The sequence below is a fragment of the Ochotona princeps genome, chromosome 13 (assembly GCF_030435755.1).
Source record: "Ochotona princeps isolate mOchPri1 chromosome 13, mOchPri1.hap1, whole genome shotgun sequence".
Taxonomy (NCBI): Eukaryota; Metazoa; Chordata; class Mammalia; order Lagomorpha; family Ochotonidae; genus Ochotona; species Ochotona princeps.
This window is the reverse complement of record NC_080844.1, coordinates 63711011-63730848: the sequence shown is the minus strand read 5'-3', so window position 1 is coordinate 63730848 and position 19838 is coordinate 63711011. Positions and strand designations below refer to the sequence as shown.

The 19838-nt window shown below is 52.4% G+C and overlaps 1 protein-coding gene across 1 annotated transcript in view; it reads left to right on the top strand.

Moving 5' to 3' along the window:
- The first annotated feature begins 11037 nt into the window (after positions 1 to 11037).
- CPXM2 (carboxypeptidase X, M14 family member 2) overlaps positions 11038 to 19838 on the top strand; it is a 95868-nt gene continuing 87067 nt past the window's right edge. The window contains exons 1-2 of the mRNA XM_058671211.1: positions 11038 to 11344; positions 18269 to 18367. Of these exons, the coding sequence (XP_058527194.1) occupies positions 11038 to 11344; positions 18269 to 18367 (406 nt within the window). The remainder of the gene's footprint in view (positions 11345 to 18268; positions 18368 to 19838) is intronic.

The following is a 19838-nucleotide window of genomic DNA, read 5'->3' as shown; positions in this document are numbered from 1 at the left end:
AATGGCCGGTGCGCGCCGATCCAAAGCCAGGAACCTGGAACCTCCTCCAGGTCTCCCACACGGGTGCAGGGTCCCAAAGCTTTGGGCCGTCCTCCACTGCTTTCCCAGGCCACAAGCAGGGAGCTGGATGGGAAGTGGAGCTGCCGGGATTAGAACCGGCACCCATATGGGATCCCGGGGCATTCAAGGTGAGGACTTTAGCCGCTAGACCACGCCGCTGGGGCCCCAAAGAGCTTCTTAAAGAAAAAAAAAGTGAAGCCTGGTGTGGGCAGCAATCTTGACTTACACGAAAAGAGAATTTAGGAGATGGGAGGCCCAGGCTCAGCATTTCCACCTGCTGGCCTAAGAAGCCGGCAGATGGGGCGTGGCTGACTCCTAGAAGTCCTTACCAGATGTGTAACTTCAGGTGGACAGAAGTCTGTGCCCTGTGTGACACGTGTCATGCACAACGTCCACATTCACCTTGTCTGAGGCTGTCAGCAGGACACAGCTGAGCTCTGCCAGAAGCTGGAACTCGTAGCTTTCAATGGACGGTTGCCCTTGAAAATGAGATGTCGGCAAACTAAGTTATAATAAAGCATTCACTTGAACTTAGAATCAATAATGAAGGCCCTGGATTTTTTGTGTTTACCAGTTAAGTCTCCCAGAGAAATGTTAAGGGCTACTGGAGAAACAACAAAAAGGATGTAAGGAGTGCAGTTTGCTGAGTTTGCATAGATGAGCATAATGTGCCTTCCCCACCCCAGAGAGTGGCACGGGCAGCTCCTCCTCCATCCTGCAACATCTTTACAGCCCACAACCTCATGGCTGGTTAAACCTGGATGGGAGGGCAGATTCTGCCCGATGCCAGCTGTTTCAGAAGACACCGCTGGGTTGCTCAGTCCCCGTGTCACTGTGCCAAGCTGATGAGCCAGGGGCCCCTCACCTTACCCGTCCTTCGGGGTGACTTTGGCTTCCCTGAGGGTGGTCCTTGTTTTCGTGTCTATCTCCCCACCAGACTGCAGCTGAGTCCCTAAAGCTTGCTTCCCAAGGCCTGCACGGGGTCTGCAGGAGTGCATGTTGGGCCAGTGTTGTCTGATGGACTGAGTGACGGAGCAAAAAATTTGCAGGCTCACCTGCAAGCAGGAGAGTCCCTGCCTTAGGGACTCAGGGATTGGTTCCTGTTAGCTGTCCCGGCTGCCACCTTTGGCATGTAAGCCATAAGCAGTGCCCCTGCTCAGCCCTCAACCCTGCCTCCCCCTCCCTTCCTGCCCACCTACAGCCACCTGGTCTGTCCTACTGGTTCTGTCCCTGCTGCTGGCTGGCTTGCTCTTCTGTACTCCTGCATGGATCCTGTTCAGCTCCTAACCCCCAGCATCTATGGTTGTCACACTTCTTCCCTCTTGGAGCCTTCTAAGGAGTCCTCGTTCCCTCCTCTGCACCCCTTCCTTCCTCTCCTCTTTCCTGAACCCCTCCTGTTTCCTCCCTCCCTTCTCTCCCAGCTTGTTCTCTTAAACATCTATCAAACACTGGATATGTTTGTTGATTGATAGGTTTATTTAGCACCCCTTCCTCACACTGGAATATAAGCCAGGTCTTGGCTGCACAGGGCTGAGTTCTTCACAGGGTCCAGGCCCTTTTGGTGCCAAGCAGGTGCCCGCTATTTGCTTAGGGCATGAGGGGTTCCCAGAAGCAGTGCAGGATACGGCTTCCCATTACCCTGCAGGTGGGTCGCTGTTCATGGGGCCTTGTGGACAGCTCCAGCTCATCCAGGTGCCACCCAGCAGCATGCGGGTAGGGTTGGGATAGAGATGGGAGCCAGAACTGGGGTCCTGGCCTCCCCCTCTGCGGGCAGGCAAGGATACAGCCCAAGTCGATGCATTTCAGGATAACAGTAAAACGCATCGCAATTTGAGACAAAGTAAAATCTGCTGTGAATAATAGTCTCTCTTCTAGTCACAGAGCTCTGTGTTTTGAAAGGAAAGCGCATTTTCCATTAGGAGGCCTCTAAGAATAGCTAACGCAGTCTGTGCCACCTGCTCGGGTTCAGCCCAAGCATTAATTACAGGCAGTGGAGGTGGTGTGCTTGTGGGAGCCTCCTTGCACACAGACACACACCTGTTCAGGTGTTGTCACACTCCTTCCCAGCACGAAGTCCATCACACCAGGTCTGGAGGGATGGAAACTCCTCGGGGGATTGCTCCAGACAGGCAGTGCTGGGGGTGTTGCTGGCAGTATTCAAGAGCCCTTAACTTAAAGGAGGACCCACATGGCAACAGCAAAGATGTCTGCTTTTGGGGCAGCGTTTAGCCCAGTGGGTAAGGTGTTCACTCCACAATCAGCCCATGCTCTAGGCCCAGCTCTGGAACCTGGGCCTGGACCCGGCTTCCTAGGCCAAGCACCCTGGCTCCCTGTGGCCCACAAGGGAGAGCTGGTTGGAAGTCTTGGCTCCTGGCTCCAGCCTGTCCCAGCACCAGGTGTTATGGGCATTTTGGGTGTGGACCAGGGGATGGGAGCTCTCTTCCTGTCTTTCAAATATATAAAATAAAAATGGATAGAAGGCACTCTCCTGAGGCTTTTCTATGGATCCACCTGGCGGGGGCAGGGGGATGCCATTCTACCCTCCTAGTCTTTGACGGTTTGAGACCCAGAGGCCACAATTTCCACTCTGCTTCTCAGGAAATGCCTGGGAATGGTGGAAATCCCAAGGAAATGAGAGAGATTTCCTGTTCAGATCTCTTCCTTGTCTCTGGGGGCCGGGGTCTTCATCTGGATCTCCTACATGGGTGCAGGGGCCCAAACCCTTGAGCCATCTTCCTCCACTTTCTATTGTGTGTTAGCAGGAAGCTATATTACAAGTGGAGTAGCCAAGACTTGAAGCACACTCCTATGCGTTGCTGGCATTGCAGGTGGCAGCTGAGCCCACTCTACCACAATGCCAGCCCAGATTCCAGGATTCTATGCAGATTGTAACAGTGGTTGCCGATTTGGCCTGAGTCCCCGAAGCATCAGATGTTCGACCTAGAACATCTCGAGAATAGACAGTCTAACCATCTTAGTAACAGAAAATGGATTCTTGGCAACGGAGTTTATAACCCAGTGGGAGAACTAGCTTCCACCTTAGCCACAGTGAAAATGAAGTCGGTCAGAAGCGGACAAGGGGTCTGCTCCTACCAGCTTCCCGCGTGCTGGCACTCGGAATGGGAGTTACAGCACAGAGGCAGCTATCATCAAACCCCGTGTGAAGGAATGATGCCAATTTTCTTTTTTAGAAAGTGCTTCCTGTTGTGTGTCCTAAGCGGCAGGTGTCGTTTCCTTACAGTTAATGACCTGCTTGAGTTCAGGTTTAGTGCCATGTCCTGAGAATCAGGCATCTCTTTTCCTCGTTTTCCCTTTTTGTTGTTGTCTGGCAGTATTAACATAATCCTGGGATGGCAAAGGAGGTATTAAAATATGTCCATTTGTTGGCTTATTCTTTATTTTTTCTTACTCTGAAAGCAATCAGAAAGCTATGGGAGAACAAAATAGTAATTTACATTACCAGAACATTAATTTGGGCCAGCTCAAGAAAATAATGCCCAAAATGGGCTGGTTTATTCAGTTAAGCAGAAAAAGATCAGGTCTATTTGACCAAGTCTTAGCATTTCCAAGGGGAGCATGTAGGAATGGCTTCAATGATTACTGCCTTGAGTTGATGGAGTTCCCTCTAATAGCACAAATTTTAACGGAGAAAATGACTTCTCAGTTCAAGTTTTTTTTTCGTTTTGAGCTGATGATGTGTAATGCTTTCCATGAACACATCCATCCCCGGTGGTCCTGGGATTGGTCCCAGACTACCTTCTCCACCACCCCTGCCCCGTGGGTACCACAATCCACATATGCTCACGTCTCTTGAATGGCATTGCATGGTATTTGCCTATACACAACGTTCCAGTGTACTTTACACTACCTCAATATTGCTTATAATACCTATCATAATGTTAGTGCTATGCAAATAGTTGTTATACTGTATTCCCTAGGTTTTAACAAGAAAAGCAAAGAGTTTTTCAAGAGGTCTCTATCTGCAGGGGTTGGCGTCACAGCTGGGCAGCTCATGGGTTGTCCAGTGTGCAGGAATGGAGGGGTGACTTTTGGGAGGCAGCAATGAACAGGAGTCCTCCCTTGCTCACAGACCATGCAGGGGGTCCTATGAACTCACTGTCCCCAGCTCCCAGTGCCACACGACTTCCAGATTTTTGCCCTACTAACAGTTGGCAGCTGATGCCTCTTCTTGCAAATGTGCATTTTTCTGGTCACTAATGACCCTGTGCACCCCCTGCATCTTCTGTGAACAGCCTGTTCATACACTTGGCTTATTTTTCTATGAAGTTCCTCTTTTCCTTCCTGTTGTATCATGGATATTAACTTGTTGGATTTCAACATTGTGCTACCACCTCCTGGCATATTCTCTGCCCTCTTCCTTTCATGCCTTGTGTCCTCTGTCTAACCCCTTTATCTACACAGAGGCATCTCTGATACAGGACCAGGACTTACAAAATGAACCTCTCCCTGATACCAAACTAATCAGAAGGAAGGAGAGTGCAGACCTTAGCTGCAAAAGGCCTGCCCTACTGCTCAGTTAGGGACTTCCCCAACTGCACCCAAGTCAGAATAGCCTAATACAACTAAGAGATGACCTTCTTGGGGAGGCAGGGGTGAGCAGCCCTGCTCACCCCCCTCCTGTTGGGAAGATTTATCTCATTTTTATATGAAAGGTAGAGTTACAGAGAGAGAAAGTGACACACACACACACAGAGAGCTTCCATCTGTTGGTTCATTCGCACATGGCTGCTATGGCCAAAGCTGAGTTGATCTGAAGCCAGGAGACAGAAGCTTCTTCCGGATCTCCCACATGGATGCAGGGACCCAAAGACCTGAGCCATCTTCTGCTGCTTTCCTAGGCCATAGGCAGGGAGTTGAATTTGGAAGTTGAAAGCCAGGATCAGAGCCAGTACCCGTATGGGATGCTGCACTGTGGGCACAGGATTATCCTACTGTGCCTAGTATCATAGTCTTTCAAAGTTCAGAGTCTGTATCGGCAGGGAATTGGAGTCAGCAGTTAGAGCCAGGCGTCTGAAGTGGGATCTGAGCATCTTAACTAGTGTTAACCACACCAGGCTGAACACTGCCCCTACAAAGCTGTTCTGATCCAGGCAGACTCATGGACTTGGATAATCATACACTCCTCACCTCTCAGTCTGTTACATTACGTGGATGGACTTTCTGCTGTTGAGCCATCCTTGCGCTCCTACAATCTGGCCTGTTTGTATCACATTATTTTTTCAATAAGTTGTTGGTTTTTGTTAGCTAATATTTGATTTAGGATGTTTTATGTCTATGCTGATAATGAAACGTGCCCACTATTGTGTTTTCATTCTCTGGTTTTAGACTTAAGATTGTATTACCCTAATGAAATGACCTAAGCAGCCTCCACTTTTTCTACTTGCTGGAAAACAAGCAAAACAAAAGAAAAAGCCTCCATGAGATGGAACTTCAGCTTTTCTAAAGGTTTAGTGCAGTCACCTGGGAAGCCACCTGGAACTTGTTTACTCAGGCAGGTAGCTCCCAAGTCTACTCCTTTAGAAGGCTCTCCGGTGCAGCTTCATCTCGCTGCTTTGCCTTTTCTGTGAGCTGATTAGATCTTCCTGTTTGCTGCGTTCTTGGTCTCCTGTCCTCTGGTCTCACTGCCGTTCCAGAGAGGTCCTGTTCAGAGCCTGCTGTGGGGCCCTGGGCTGGGGTTTGGTGCCTGAGCATGGCCTCTGGGCATTGACAGTATTTTCTAGCATGGCACTTGGAGCTATGGCTTCAGAGAGCCCTGTGTCCTGGCAGAGGAAGGAGCAAGGTTTCAGCCTCACAGGGCCTCTCGTCTGGTGCTGGCCGAAGCTGCCCTCACGTGACTGCGGGGGACTGGGGTCAGAGAAGCATCTTCCGAGGTTTGCTTTGTGGTTCCTCTTCGTGCAGGCAGAGAGGCATCCCACTGGTCTCACTTCATTCACACAGTGACCCCAGGAGCAGTCCCTGAGTTTCTAATTGGGGTGACTTGAAGCCTAAGCAACTCTGGAGGAAGAACAATGGCTTTACCAGGCACCAAAAGCTTCCTCCCCCCATGAGCCACAGCAGGTGCCCACATGGCTACTTTTTTTGCTGTTCTGCCTAAGCTTCAGCAAGGAACTTAACTGCTTCCAGTTCCCTCCACCGTGGGAAGGACGGACCTCCTTTGCCATCATGAGGCTCCAGAGAGGCTGGCATCAGTCAGATACCCAGCAAGAAACAGACGCACAGGTGACCGCAGAAAATTACCTGGTGTGTGGAAGTGTGGGCAGGGAGGAGAGAACAACATGGGGTATCAAGGCTCCAGGGATAAGTGGCAGCCGGCTCCTGGCTGTGGGATGTCACTGTCATCTCAGGCCTGCAGCGTGGGAGCCAGGAAGGGGCCTCAGGGCAGCAGAAGAGGGCAGTCGCATTAAGACCCCAGGGGCCAGAGTGGGGCATGGGTGGGTGTGGGAGAGCTGGCAGGGAGAGGAAGCGATACCCAGCCTTCTTAGTCCTCCCCTTCCTGCTTCTTGTTAACCAAAATCCAGAGCACAGGACACTCTGACCCTAGGGGGCAGCCTCGGCAAACAGAGGGGGCTTGGAAGACTGGAGCCCACCGCGGGAGCATGAAGAGAAGAGCCAGAACATTTGAGAAGCTGAAAACCACCCTGCACTTAATAGGTGATCAGGAAATGCTGGGTGTCTAAGCGACATTCGGCGGGCTCTAGCTGGTCTAACTTGAGTCTCCCTAAGTGTTTGTGGGTGTGGTGTCTTCATTGCTTTCACAGTAGGGTCTTGTTGTTTGCAAATGGAAGACTCTCATGCCAAAGCAAGTTTTCCCAGAGGTCGAATTAAAAAATGAAATCCCAGTGTAGCAGCAGCAGCAGTGAGGAGAAGAGCTGAGTTTTGGGGCAGGTGCTTGAATGGAGTGTCAGACTTAGCCCAAGATGCTGAAGGAGCAGCGATCAGGAGTAAAGCACAAACATGTCGAAAATTGTAAACGAAGCGGGTAATTATGTGGTAATGAGACTGAGGACTTTACAAAGGACATCACCGTTTCAACGTGGCAGTGAGTAGGAAAAACCCTCCGGCTTTGTAATTACCAGTGTAGTTGCCATAACAACTTAGTGCATCTCTGCCGGAGCATCGCCTCGAGGCTATATTTTTAGCAATCACTGTGCCCGAGTGTGTACTTTTCTTTATAGAGCAGCTAATTTTTCAAATTACTTATCTTCTACCCCTCCCCCCATTTCCATTTTCCTTCTCTCTGCAAGTGGGGAAGTCTCAGGGATAATTAGGGAAATGAGCAGGTGCTAAAGCCCCTTAGGAAGGAGGCGCTGATATTGTGACAATATTGGCTCCACGGAATGTGCTCCGGACTTGTGCACACTACTGTTCTCATCAGGCAGCGGCACACATCTCTGCAGCTCTAATGTTTGAGAAGCTGGTGGCTGTGTAGAGTGTGGGGATGCTTTCAGGTGGCGTAACAGAAGCTGACTTAACAGAACCCACATCCAGGAGTGAGTGGACGGGACAAACACTGGCTTACCTTGCCCATCAGAAGCACACTAGCAGGTTTTATTTATTTGTTTGTTTGTTTATTTATTTATTTATATTGGAAAGTTAGGTAATACAGAGAGGAGGAGAGACAGAGAGGAAGATCTTCTGTTCAATGATTCACTCCTCAAGTGACCGCAATGGCTGGAGCTGAGCCGATCCGAAGCCAGGAGCCAGGAACTTCTTCCAGATTTCCCTCATGGGTGCAGGGTCCCAAGGCTTTGGGCCATCCTCAACTGCTTTCACAGGCCACAAGCCGGGAGCTGGATGGGAAGCAGGACTGCCGGGATTAGAACCAGCACCCATATGGGATCCTGGCATGTTCAAGGCAATGACTTTAGCTGCTGGGCCACTGCACCAGGCTCCACTAGCAGGTTCTTGATGGAAGAAAGCAATGAGTTGTCTTTCAAGAGCATCCTTGGATGAAGATGGAGGTGAGGGGAATCCTGGGCTGCCCTTTGTTTCCCAGTTTGGCTGCCTGCTACCCCGTTGGAAGCCTGGTTAAGGTCCTGGAAGAGGCAGCACTGGGCCAAGCTCTGCTTATGCCATGGGGAGATGCCCACAGCCCTTCGTGTAGTTCCCAGGTGGAAATCACTAAATAGATGACTTGGTTGAGAACAACAGGGTGTCAGGAAGAAGCACATCTTTGGCTGATTGTATGAGACACTCTAGTTGAGATGGGTGATACAATGAGGAGTTGGTGAGCATTTTCTGTCTTCCTGGTACTCTGTTGGCTTTGGGGGAGTATGTAAAATTAGCTGTGATTGTCTTAACCACATTGATGCAGGGTATCTAATGCTGTTTAGGAGGCATCAGGAGCAGGCCTTACCATTATTGCCCTTTGCAAAGGTAATTAAATCCAGGTGAGCAGGTGAGTCTTGAATGTCCCCAAGAGAGGCCCGGGATGGGTAAGCATGGGTGGGACGTTCTCGGGCCACCTCCAGGATGCTGCACTGCAGGTGTCTGATACGATTTTACTAACAGGGGCCAAGGAAAGAGATGACATGTTTGGGGTTCCCTGACTACCACCACGGGGAAAGGTAGAAGGGCAGGGTTCGGCCCTCACCTCACCTGCAGTGAGTTGGGCCTCAGTCTCCTCTGTCGAACAGGAGAGGGAAATAGCAGTTTTAGGTTTCCCTGTGACCAAAATGACTTCTTAGAAGTTCAAGTGCTCAGAGTCCTCAGAGGAACTGGAGGTTTCAGCGGAGTCTAGGGCTGGCAGGTTCTTGGGGGGGCGGTGGGAGGGAGAGGGCTCTGATGGAGGTGGTGCAAGGCACAGCCCAGGGCCTAGACAGGCTCTGTGACCCCTCTGGTCAAGATGCCTGGCAGGTTCATCCAGGTGGCTGGAGCCTTGGGTGTGCCACCTGCTGCTGGAGCTGCTCATTTGCACTGTAACCTGTGCTGTTTATTTGTTGCTTGGAGTGTCTGATTTCAGATCAAATGGGACCTGTAAGGGATGCCCCTGGAGATCTGCCCTGGAGGAAGTGGGCAGGGTCCACCCAGTTCAGGCCTTCTTACATCTGGTAGGAGGGGACGGCACCCCCCCCCCCCCGCCCTCTCTGGAAACACCTGCTGATTGTGGTGCCGGTCCTAGGGCTTTGACAGCTCCAAGGGCTGAGAGACACCACCTCTGACCTTCTCTTACTCTGGACTGTGGTGTCAGCCTGGGAGCCCCTGGAAATGGTTCTCCAAGGTTAGCCTGGGGATGAACCTTCAGGGTTAGCCTGGAAGGGTGGTCGCTGTGGGCACAGTGAGGAACAATGAGATGGGAAATAGGGGAGGCCCAGGCAGACAGTGGCCACTGTCCTAGTGCAAACCCTACTCACTGTGGCAATTGGGATTGGCGCTTGGCGTTTAGGGGTGAGGGAGGAGGGTGGGAACTCAGCAATATTCCTCTCCCCCTGATTCCAGGATTGGAAGGTCCTGACGAACATCATGTTTGGACCACTGACATTCTGGGGTCACATTGCAGGCTCAGAGGGACTGGGAGAGTAGAGCCCTATCCAAGTCTTGTGGCTTAGTCTGTTCCTAGGGTAAACATGATCCCATTCCCTAGACAGCCTCACCTGAATATCTGGAACCTTCCAGGAAGTGAGACTGCATGACCATGTGGACTTGTTGATTGATGAAGGGTGGGCACCCAGGGGCATCTGGGTGGCTTCCTCTAACCAAGCAAACTTTGGAAAGTTGAGCATTTTCTCCAGCTGGGTGGAGGAGACGTGGTGCAGGGAGGGTCAGTTGAAAATGGCAAGAACTCACCTGCCAATACCCTGAGGTAGAGGCTGCATGCAAAGGAGGATCAGACCCCTAGGAGGACAGGCAGTACATAGGACAAAGCCCAGGCTCAGCTGATGGGCAGAGTACACACTGCACCCTGGCCCTGCACCCTGGCCCTGCACCTGCAAAGGACTGAGTCCAGCCCATGCCCCATGAGCCTGGGAGAAGATGCCTCCCCAGAGACACGCCCCATCCGAGGACCCCAACCCTGCTGGCACTGGAGCCCAGTGTTGCCTGCATTGGACTGCTAACTGCGGAGCTGTGAAGGACAAGTTAGTACTGTGGTAAGCCATTGCGTTGGCCATCTGACCCAGCAGCGACAGAAAAGCTCCCCACCTCTCAGTCTGGGCAGCAGGTGCTGCAGCTCTGTGCTGGGGCTCTAGGGGATGGGTGGGCACAGTGCAGGCCCCACAGGAGGGAGTGACCCAGGACTCCTGGCAGGGTGCTGCTTGTGCCCTGTACGAAGCAGGTGCCCTCTTGGGGAGTCCAACATGGCAGCCCACGGGGACCTGCAGCCTCTGCTGAAGTCCCACCAAATCCCAACCTGAGACGAAGCCCCGCCTCCAGGGAACCCTGGTCAGGCCAGAAATTCCTCATCTGCAGTTTCTGAAATAGGATCTTGGCCGCTGGGGAGACGTCTGCTGTGGGGCCAGGGCGCTGGGCAGGACAGTAGGAGGGGCTGGACTTCGGCTCTATTTGCTTTTCTTGGTCAGATTCGCTACCTGGAAAGTAGCTGGACCTCCATGTTTCCTTGGAAGATCAAAACTCCTTGGAGTTTAGGCAGGCACACAGCGGGGTGGCAAGCTGGCCAGGGCTGCAGACAGCCAGGAAGGGGAGGATGGATGCCCATCTGGGGTAAGGGGGAGGGAGCAGTTTCAACACCTGCCCCGCACAGCCAGTAACCACGGGATCTGCAGGAGGAAAGGCAGGGAGACAGGAAGGGCGGGACTGGGGCCCCTGTGCCCGCCCTGCGTTTGGGCGCGCCCCTGCCCGCCCAGCCCAGCCCAGCCCAGCCCAGCCAGGCGGGCTGGTCCCAAGTGCGCAGCGCTGCAGTGCCTGGCGCCCAGGCCCTGCTCGCTGCTCTGCCATCCGCACCCGCAACCTGCCTGGCGTGTCCCTGCTGACCTGCCCAGGGCGTGGGCTGCCACGGGCATGACCCGCTGTGAGGCCGCCTCGCCGGCGCTGGCCCTGGTGCTCCTAGTGGTGGCCCTGACTTGTGTCGGAGTCCAGGGCGCAGCTCTTGGGGATCTGGACTATTATGCGCAGGAGGTTTGGAGCACGGAGCCCTACTACACGAGGCCAGAGCCAGACCCCGAGCCTTTCTCGCCATCGCGGCCTGCTGCTGTTGGAGAGGAGGGGCATGAGCTGCGGTCCTCAGAGCAGAAGCCGCCCAAGAGGGCGCCCAAGCCAAAGAAAGCTCCCAAGAGGGAGACGTTAGCGCCAGAGACGCCGCCACCAGGCAAGTAACTTTCTACACCGGACAGCGGGGGCTGACTCTGAGTCCCGGATGCATGAACTGTGTCCTGTAAGCCCATGGGGAGCGCAGCTGCGCTTCCCCAAAACTAACCTGATTGCACCTTGATTATAGTCCTGAGGCAGCTGGGTCCGGAATTCCAAGCTTGGCATCCCCCAGGGGGAAGGCTCTTTCTGTGGGACACTCTTCCTGCTCTGCCTACCTCTTCAATCTTTGCACTTTCCGTTTCCTGGAGGGCGAATTTCCTATCTGATGGTGGAGATGGGCTGGCCTGTTCTGGCAGGTGGCTCTGGGGGATGCTCTGCCAGCCTCTGGTCACCCATCCAGGGTGTCCTCCTCGACTCCCTACCCTCACCCATCTGCACTCTGAGTCTGTTGGATGCTTGGCCTCTGCTGGAGAGCCAGTACCCTGGGTGTGTGCAGGTGGACCTGGTGCTGGGAGAGCAGGGGTTTCAGGGAAGCCCAGTGGGGGTGCTCTGCCTGCCCCCACCTTCATCTTGTCTCCCACACCCTCACTGTTTTTGCCAGCCTTGCCTTGCTGGCATGGTTTCTGCAGGGTTTATTACACATCGTGTAAGTGAGGCTTTCTCTTGATTGTTCCAGATAATTGTTGGCTCCAGTTGCGGGTGGCAGGGACCCTGGTTTTTCCAGAGTGGGGACTAAGCAGGATGGTGGCCAAGTTCTCCTTGGGTGGGGGGAGGATGGGGAGGGAGGAGGGGCTTCTCCGGAAGGAGACACCTGTTGTGCAGCTCCTGGAAGGGACACGGTCACCTGGTGGGGGCGTGAGGAGGAGAGGCAGAGAAGCCCTGTGTGCTGTCATGGGACTCTGTCCTACTGTAGCTTGCTGGTGATTTGGAATTAGCAGTTCTGTGGGTGTGCAACCTGCACAGAACCTTCCAGACATCCTTCTGTTACTGGGAGTTTTGGATATTAAGAGGTGAAGAAGCCACTGTGGGTGAGTAGCAGGAACAGGAAGGGAAGAGTTACTTGTGCTTGCAGTCTGTGCACCGTGTGTATGTCGGCCACATCCTTTCCTCCTCTCTGTGGCCCTGGGGAGTACAGAATGTCTACTCTAATGAGGAACCTGAGGCTGGGCCTGTCCCGCTTGCTCCAGGTCTAGGAGGCTTGAAAGCCCCTCTCCTGATTAACCTCTTTTGGTCTGGTAACTTGGATCAAATCCACATGCAATTACGTATTGTTGGGGGGTTGTAGGGTGCGGTAGGCAGGTGACCATGTGTGCTGGGTTTCAGAAGTCCCTGCAGGGGAGCCCATTTGGATCGCAAGTGGAGCAGGTGGGACTAGAACCAGTGCCCACGCAGGATTAGCCTGTTGAGGGAGGCGCCCTGGGGCCACAACCTGGGGGACACTGAACACGAACTTTTAGACTTTGGCTTTCCTGGATACATGGTTGGTATCAGGCCCTGCTGGGTGCTGAGATGGGAGTGGGGGGTTAGAATTTGTGATGAACATGAAAATGCAACCATCGGGAACACTTTAAGAAGCTCATCGTGTGTTTCGTCTCTGCAGATGATTGGAGCATTTTCTGGAGAGCTCTGGCTCTAAGTGAAGGATGGAGTCAAGGGAAGGTGGGAGGGTCACACATGGGCTGGGCTATAGGGGTGGGGCTCATGCAACATGGACTGTCCAAGGAGCTGAGGGCGGTGGGGGGTTGATCTCGGTCTACATTTTGGCTTTAGCCCTTGGCTGTTCTTTCATGCTACCAAGAAAAGTGCCAACATTTGCAAAGGAAGCTTAGTAAATGGAAGATTCTGGTAAATTGAGAGTGATCAGCATTAGTAATCTGGAAATCTAAACTCCCAGGGCTCCCAAACCTGCCATGTTTTGAGAGCCAATGAGACTGTTTCGTATACAAGATTATTGAAAATATTGTAAGAAATTACATTTAGCCTAGGTGCAATTGATATAAATAATACATGAAGAGGTTTCATGTTTAGACTCAAGTCTCTTCCCCGAGATTTCTCATTATATTTCAAGCATTTTGAAATCCACAAAAATCCAAAATCCAAACCATCTCTGGTTCCAAAGACTATTGTGTTTCAACCTATTGTGTTTCCAGTGAGTGACAAGTTTCCAGGGAAATAGAGCTCTGGGATACGAAATAGAGTGGAGCCTTTAAAAATATTTAAATTTTTATTTTTAAAATAACTATAGGAAATGGCATAAAAAATAGTACCGTTCAATCTTATATACCTGTCTTTAGTCTCCAGTGAGATAATGCCTTGGGAACCTTGGGGCAGGGCTTCTTAAATTTTGTCTGTTGACACTTTGGAGCAGTGTGTGTGTAGGTACCAGTGTCCTGTGTGATTGTATCTGTAATCTTTTCATTGCTAATATGATGTATCTGTGGCAAATTAGCTTAATAGAACAAGAAGGTGCATTCTGACTCATGGTGTGAGGGCTTCATCCGGCCCTGAGGTGGCCTCAGCATCACATGGCATTGGACAGGGAGCACATGTGTCCATGTCTCTGATGACGTCATCTAACCTAATTACTTCCCCCGCAGGGGGCTTGAATTCCCACCCTATTAGTGCTATTCACATGAAGCTTTGGAGACAAAGCTTCCGAATGTGGGGAAGAGCAACGCCCTGGGTCTTGATCCACTAGGAACAAGTAACATGTTGTGTCATAGTCTCAGGGTGCTGACCATCACGATCATGTACAGTGTCAAATCAGAAAACAGTCATTGGGGTGATGCAGCTGACCAGTGTATGGCCAATTTAGTGTGTGTGTGTGTGTGTGTGTTTTCTTGGCAGATTTGCCACTTGTATGGATTCCTGAACTCTTCTGTTCACACCAGGATAGAACTCTCGAATCCTTCTCTGAGGTCATGGGGATACCTGGGTGCCACGCAGCTCTGGAGGTCCTGGCCCTGACCATCAACCATGCCAGGGCTTGAATAACCTCGGTAGTCACTAAATGTGAACACTTGCTCCCTTTACGGTCCCAGCAGTGGGCTGCCTGGTCTCTGCCCCGCCCCCTCTAAGCTGCCTGGTGGTTGTGTGACATAGTCCTCCTCATCTGGACCTGGTAGCTCTTGATTCCACTGATCCACATGTTTCTCTTTCAATTCAACAGTTTCCAGATACTCAGTTGGATGTTTTGGGGTGCAGAAACTAAACCCCAGGTCTCAAGTTTTCACTCCTCCCGGGTCTAGCTAGGATGAGGGGTTATGTTCTGGGATGTGTTCACTTGCCACCTCCCTGCTGATGACTTGGGTTTGTGGCCATATCCTTCAGAGAATAACGTGGAGAGGAGAAAGAAGCCAGTGCTATGTCACCCACCTGCCTCTGTCCTCCCACTTGGCAGTGCTGCTCTCCAGGAACAAACAGAGCAATCGGCAAGACTCCGGCGAGTCCTTGGAGAGTCCATTCACACTTGGCGTCATGCCAGCTCCGAGAGGCATTTGGGGGCATTTTGGCTCCTGCGTGCTCCTTTGTTCACTGCTTTCTCCAAGCATGGGGTGAGAAGGCGCTGTATGCCGAGTCTCAGGGCCTGAAATCTGCAGGGTGGGCAGCGAGCCACATGTGTTTGGTGATTGTATCCAGAATCCCTGAGTCCGTGTTTGGGGCCATGTTGTGCCCCAGCCTGGGAGAAGTGACTGAAGAGTTGTTTGTTGTTTGTGCATGTCGCATTGTAGACAAAGCCCATTCTGTTGTGTGCACCTGCAGCAAGAAGGCTTCGCTCTGTCTCTCTCCAGGTTCTTGGCAACCCCTGGGTGAGATTTCTCTTCCGGGGCCATGTTGGAGTGGCAAGGAGGGGACTGTGCTTTTAACCTTTACAACATGATGAGCACAGCTCCTCCATGAGCAAGAACGCTGTTAGGTGTGTGCTGCCTTTCCAAGTGCGTTCCAAGGTGTCGGGGCAAGATGCTGGGGCAAGGGCGTCATGGAGAAGCTCTGTGGCTCTTCAGGACACTACCTCCCTTTCCAGAATGCCTTCCAGAGTCAGCAGCCAATGCTGGCACCCTCCCTCCTGCCTGCGCCCAGGGCTCCAGAAATCGGCTTGTGCACGAATTATAGAGTAGGGGACCTGCCCAAGTCTGGGGAGCTGGTGTGGATGCTGTGGTTCTTAAAATAGTCACCCTGCTTCTCTGCATGCCCACATGTGCCCATGACTGTCAGATGTCAGGGTGCTTGATGTCTTCAGTGTGGAGAAAAAGGCGGCCTGTCCCCTGAGCCCATGCTGTTGGATGTGGCCTTGCCAGGCATGGCGGTGCCCTCCCTCTGTGGCCCTCACAGGTCCCTGCCACTTCAGCTGCCACTCTGGGATCAGGAAACCTGGAAATGTGTTTCTTTGAAAGGCTCCAGAGTCTCATGAGTGTAAGTGCTGAGCAGCCGAGCAGCTGTGCTCCTAAGGTGTGGTGGCGTGGCTGCCCGGACAGGAGACTCGTCACACACTTCACTTTAGTCTCCAAGGCACAAGTTTGTAGGGAGCACCTGGTTCAGTTTGTTCAGGATTCAGGGAGCTGGGGCCAGAGCCTGGTACTGCTGCTTATGGGTACCTGTGCCTCTGATACCCACACTTACCAGGAGCTGTGAGGTTAGATGGGTCGATGCCCGGCATCCTGAGGGGCAGCACGGGGGCATCTTCCTGCCGGCTCCTCAGGGTCCTCAGGCAAGTTGAGTCCCCGTAGATGTTGGTGCTTCCTTTCTGCTTCGCAGATGTAGCCCGCACTGAAGGCTTTCTTGTCTCAGACACTGTTTCCAGGCAGCACCAAGCAGGGTCAGGTGGCTACCAAGGCTGCCCACCCCGGCACAGAGCCCCCCGTGCTTACCTGCTGCTGCTGCTGCCCTGGTACCTCCTTAAAGGCACAGGATGGTCTGTAACTGGTTGCAGCCAGGAAGGAGCCAGCTCGTAGAGGCTGGCAGGGGTGCCATCTCAGCAGGAGCTCTCTTTGGTCATACAACCCCGACTCTGGCCGGCCTCTGTCTAAATCCCCTCCTTTCTCCTCTCACCCTTCTGGGCCATGTGTTGCTTTGCTTGTTGAAAGGGAAAAGGGGAGAATGGGAGGGGACCAGGTTCAGTGTCAGCATCCAGCCCTGTCACCTCCGGGATCTGACTGAGACCTTAGGCAGGCCTTGTCCTTCCTCTGTGTCCCTGTCTGGGAAGAGATACGCGTGACAGTCCCCCTGCCATCGGGAGCCTTGCTAAGATGGACACGGGGAGCCCTGGGGTGGGAATGGCTAGCAACCTTAGTAGTTGCTGCTGCTGCTGCTGCTGTAGCTGGTCAGCCCTGCCTGGTCCTTCAGTGTTTTCTCCCTGTGATGTCCTTGTCTTCTTGGGCTGAGAAGGGAGCTAACGTAGAGAGGAGGTGATGGGTACCCAGGGTCACCAGGAGCTTACTGCAGGCTCCTGTCCGTCACCTGCTTCTCCTCCAGCCGAGATGCCTGCCATGCTCCCACCCACCATGGTCTCCTGCGATGGTTTTGGTACCATGGTCTCAGTGCCATTTTCTGCTCCCTCTTGGGACTCTGTTCCTCACAGGTTGGTCTCCTGGGGACTTGGGTCTTGGAGGAGATTGGGCGTTTGACTGGCATCTGGGCCCTTCACTGGGTTCTCGGAGTTGAGCAAGCTGGTTTCTGTATACAACAGGTGTGTTGGTTTGGGGTGACACCTGGCCAGGCTGCTTGTGGTTCGCTTGGTTCCTATTTGCCCGAGGAGGCTTGGCCCCAGGCAAGGGGAGCAGGCTGCTGCAGGTACCGACTTTTGGGGAGACCTGGGGTGGAACATTGTTTCCCAGACTAGTTTTTTTTTTGTAAGCAAATTTCTGCCAAGAATAAACTCTGAGTTATCCAAACTTCTGGTCAAGTTTTTTCTGGACCCCAACTCAGGCATCCTGGATGGTGATGGCCATGACATTTCTGTTCACACAAATGAGACAGATGGTCAAGGGGGCAGGTCTCTGGGTTAGCATTTACCCCCCAGCCTGTATCAACATTCTGGCTGATTGGAGATTCTTAATGCTGTGGCTTGTTTTAGCTTACATGAAAAAGTTATGTCAGCCGGCATAACTCAAGAATACGAGAAAAAGAAGATCGAGGCCCTTTGCAGTCCTTAAATTACTTGAAGATCTGAGTTTTTTTTTGTTTTTTTTTTTTTTTAATAAGAACCCAACTTGGAGGGTGTTGACTGGGAGTAATCAGAAATGACTTCATTAGCGGACTCAATCCACCAGCTGCTTTTGGTTTTTCAACTTAAAAAAAAAATTCAGAGGCGAGAGTGGGAGAGAAATGGAGTTCTCCTCCCATCCACTGATTTTCTCCCCAGATGCCCTCAAGGGCTGATGTGGGGAGCTGGCATCTTTCCTGTGGATGGCAGGAGCTGTCCCCCTGAGCCTGCTCTCCCCCTCCCCCGCTGCTGCCCAGGGGCCACATTGGCAGGAAGCTGAAACTGGGAGCAGTAGAACTCAGCCGCTACTCTAAAGTGACAGGTGGACTTCCTAACTGGGGTCTTAACTTGCCTAGACTGAGCACTTGTCCCTTAACTTCCTTCTCAAGTCCAAACTGAAGATCTTTGTGTGTTGACCTGCCCCGCCTCCTGTGCTGGTCAGTTTGGTCACTTCCTGACCCATTCTTCTGTTCATTCGTTCATTCATCAACTGCAAACTGTAGTGTCCCAGACTCCAGGGGTAGCCATGAGCAGATCCAGTTGCAAACCTTGCTCCCTTGGGCAGGTGTGTTGCACTGTGACGATGCCATATGATCTGGAGGTGGGAGAGGTGGAGGAGCCTCGCCCAGGTATGCCCATCTGCCTGCTACAGGGTTTTGGTTCACCATTGAACCAAGGAAGCAGAGGTGGGGACGGCCACTGTATGTGAGCAGTGGTGGGTGCACAGTGTCTTGGGACAGCTGTGCCAGCTCTAGAACTGAAGTGTCTTTCTCTCTTCAGGTAAAAACAGCAAAAGAAAGGGCCCAAGGACCAAGAGCTCTGAGAAGTATGCTGGGGATGACCACAGTGTCCACACAGGCCATGAAGATGTCAAAGAGAGTAAGTGAGGCCCACGAGAAGCCCACACCTCCACTGCCACCACCCCAGGTCCACCTCTTGTCCAGGGCAGGGGTGGGGGAGGTGCTGGCCCTAGGTGGCACCACACAGTGCAGATGCCCTGGGCAAGCATGGGGCTGTGGGTGACTGCTGCCTCCTGGTGGTGAAAGCCCTGCTGGCTGTGGTCTCTGGGGGTGACAGCTCAGCTGGCTGTGGCTGTGGTCTCTGAGGGTGACAGCTCAGCAGGCTGTGGCTGTGGTCTCTGGGGATGACAGCTCAGCAGGTTGTGGCTGTGGTCTCTGGGGGTGACAGCTCAGCAGGCTGTGGCTGTGGTCTCTCTGGGGGTGACAGCTCAACCTGCTGTGATCTCTCTGGAGGTGAGAATACTTGCACTGACTCATACTTCCACAGAACTGCACAACTCTCAAACACCGTTCCTGGCTGGTTCGCTCCTGGCATCTCTGGATGCCTGGAGTTCGCCATGACTTTTGACACCCCTACCCTAAAGACACAAGCTCCTCCTCTCTGCAGTTTTATAGCCACCTGCTGGTAAGGAGAGAGAGAGTGTGTGTGTGTGTTTCTAATCTCCCTACTTGCTCCAGGGGCTCTGAGGTCAGAAAACAAGTCCTTTACTTCCAAACTATGCCATGTGAGTCCTGAAGCCTTATTGTTAGTGAAAATAGTGTTGCTTTAGTTACTTATTTGGAATGGTGAGAAGTGTTGTCTCTAGACACATCTGTAACTCTGGCCCATTAGCCAGAGCTGCCATTTTATTAGCTATCATCATCAGTATTGCATTTTCTTGATTTCAACTGCGTAACCCCGGCTCTCTAGGTTGCTGGTGTTAGCCGTAGTCCTTTCTTAGCACTTAGGGAGCTCCCAGGCACTTGGTCCCACATTGATCACCCCCAGTGCCTTTGTGGCTCTTATATTATCAGCATCGTGATTATTATCCATATTTTAAAGATGAGGAAATGAGACATAATAATATGGGTAATTTGCCTATCCTTATGCAACCTGTAAGTCTGTTGGAAAACAGGATTTGAACCCAACGTTTTCAGACTCTGGCTTTTTTCCTCCCTGAGGAATCCAGCTGTTTATAATAAACAGCATTTCACAAATTCACATTCACAGAGGCAGAGTCACTCTCCCTTGCCATGTGAGGCTGTAAACCGTGTCACAGAGTTGACTGTCCCACGGGGAGTTGTGCATCCCTTGAGGCACAAGATGGTGGTTTGGGACTGTGCTGGTAACCAGCGGCTTGCTGTTGAGAACATCACAGGCTTGTCTCATGCGCACTCCAAGATGGGAACAGACACCCACAGTAGGAAGCTGCTGCAGCACAACCCCTCCTGCCCTGCCTCACTGATGGAAGGGTCCTCCATTTTAGAGCGGGTCCCTTCCTGCTGGGCAGAAGGATCCTGCATAATTAGGAGGTCCTCTGGGGTCCCTCATTGAGGCCAGAGCTCTGCTT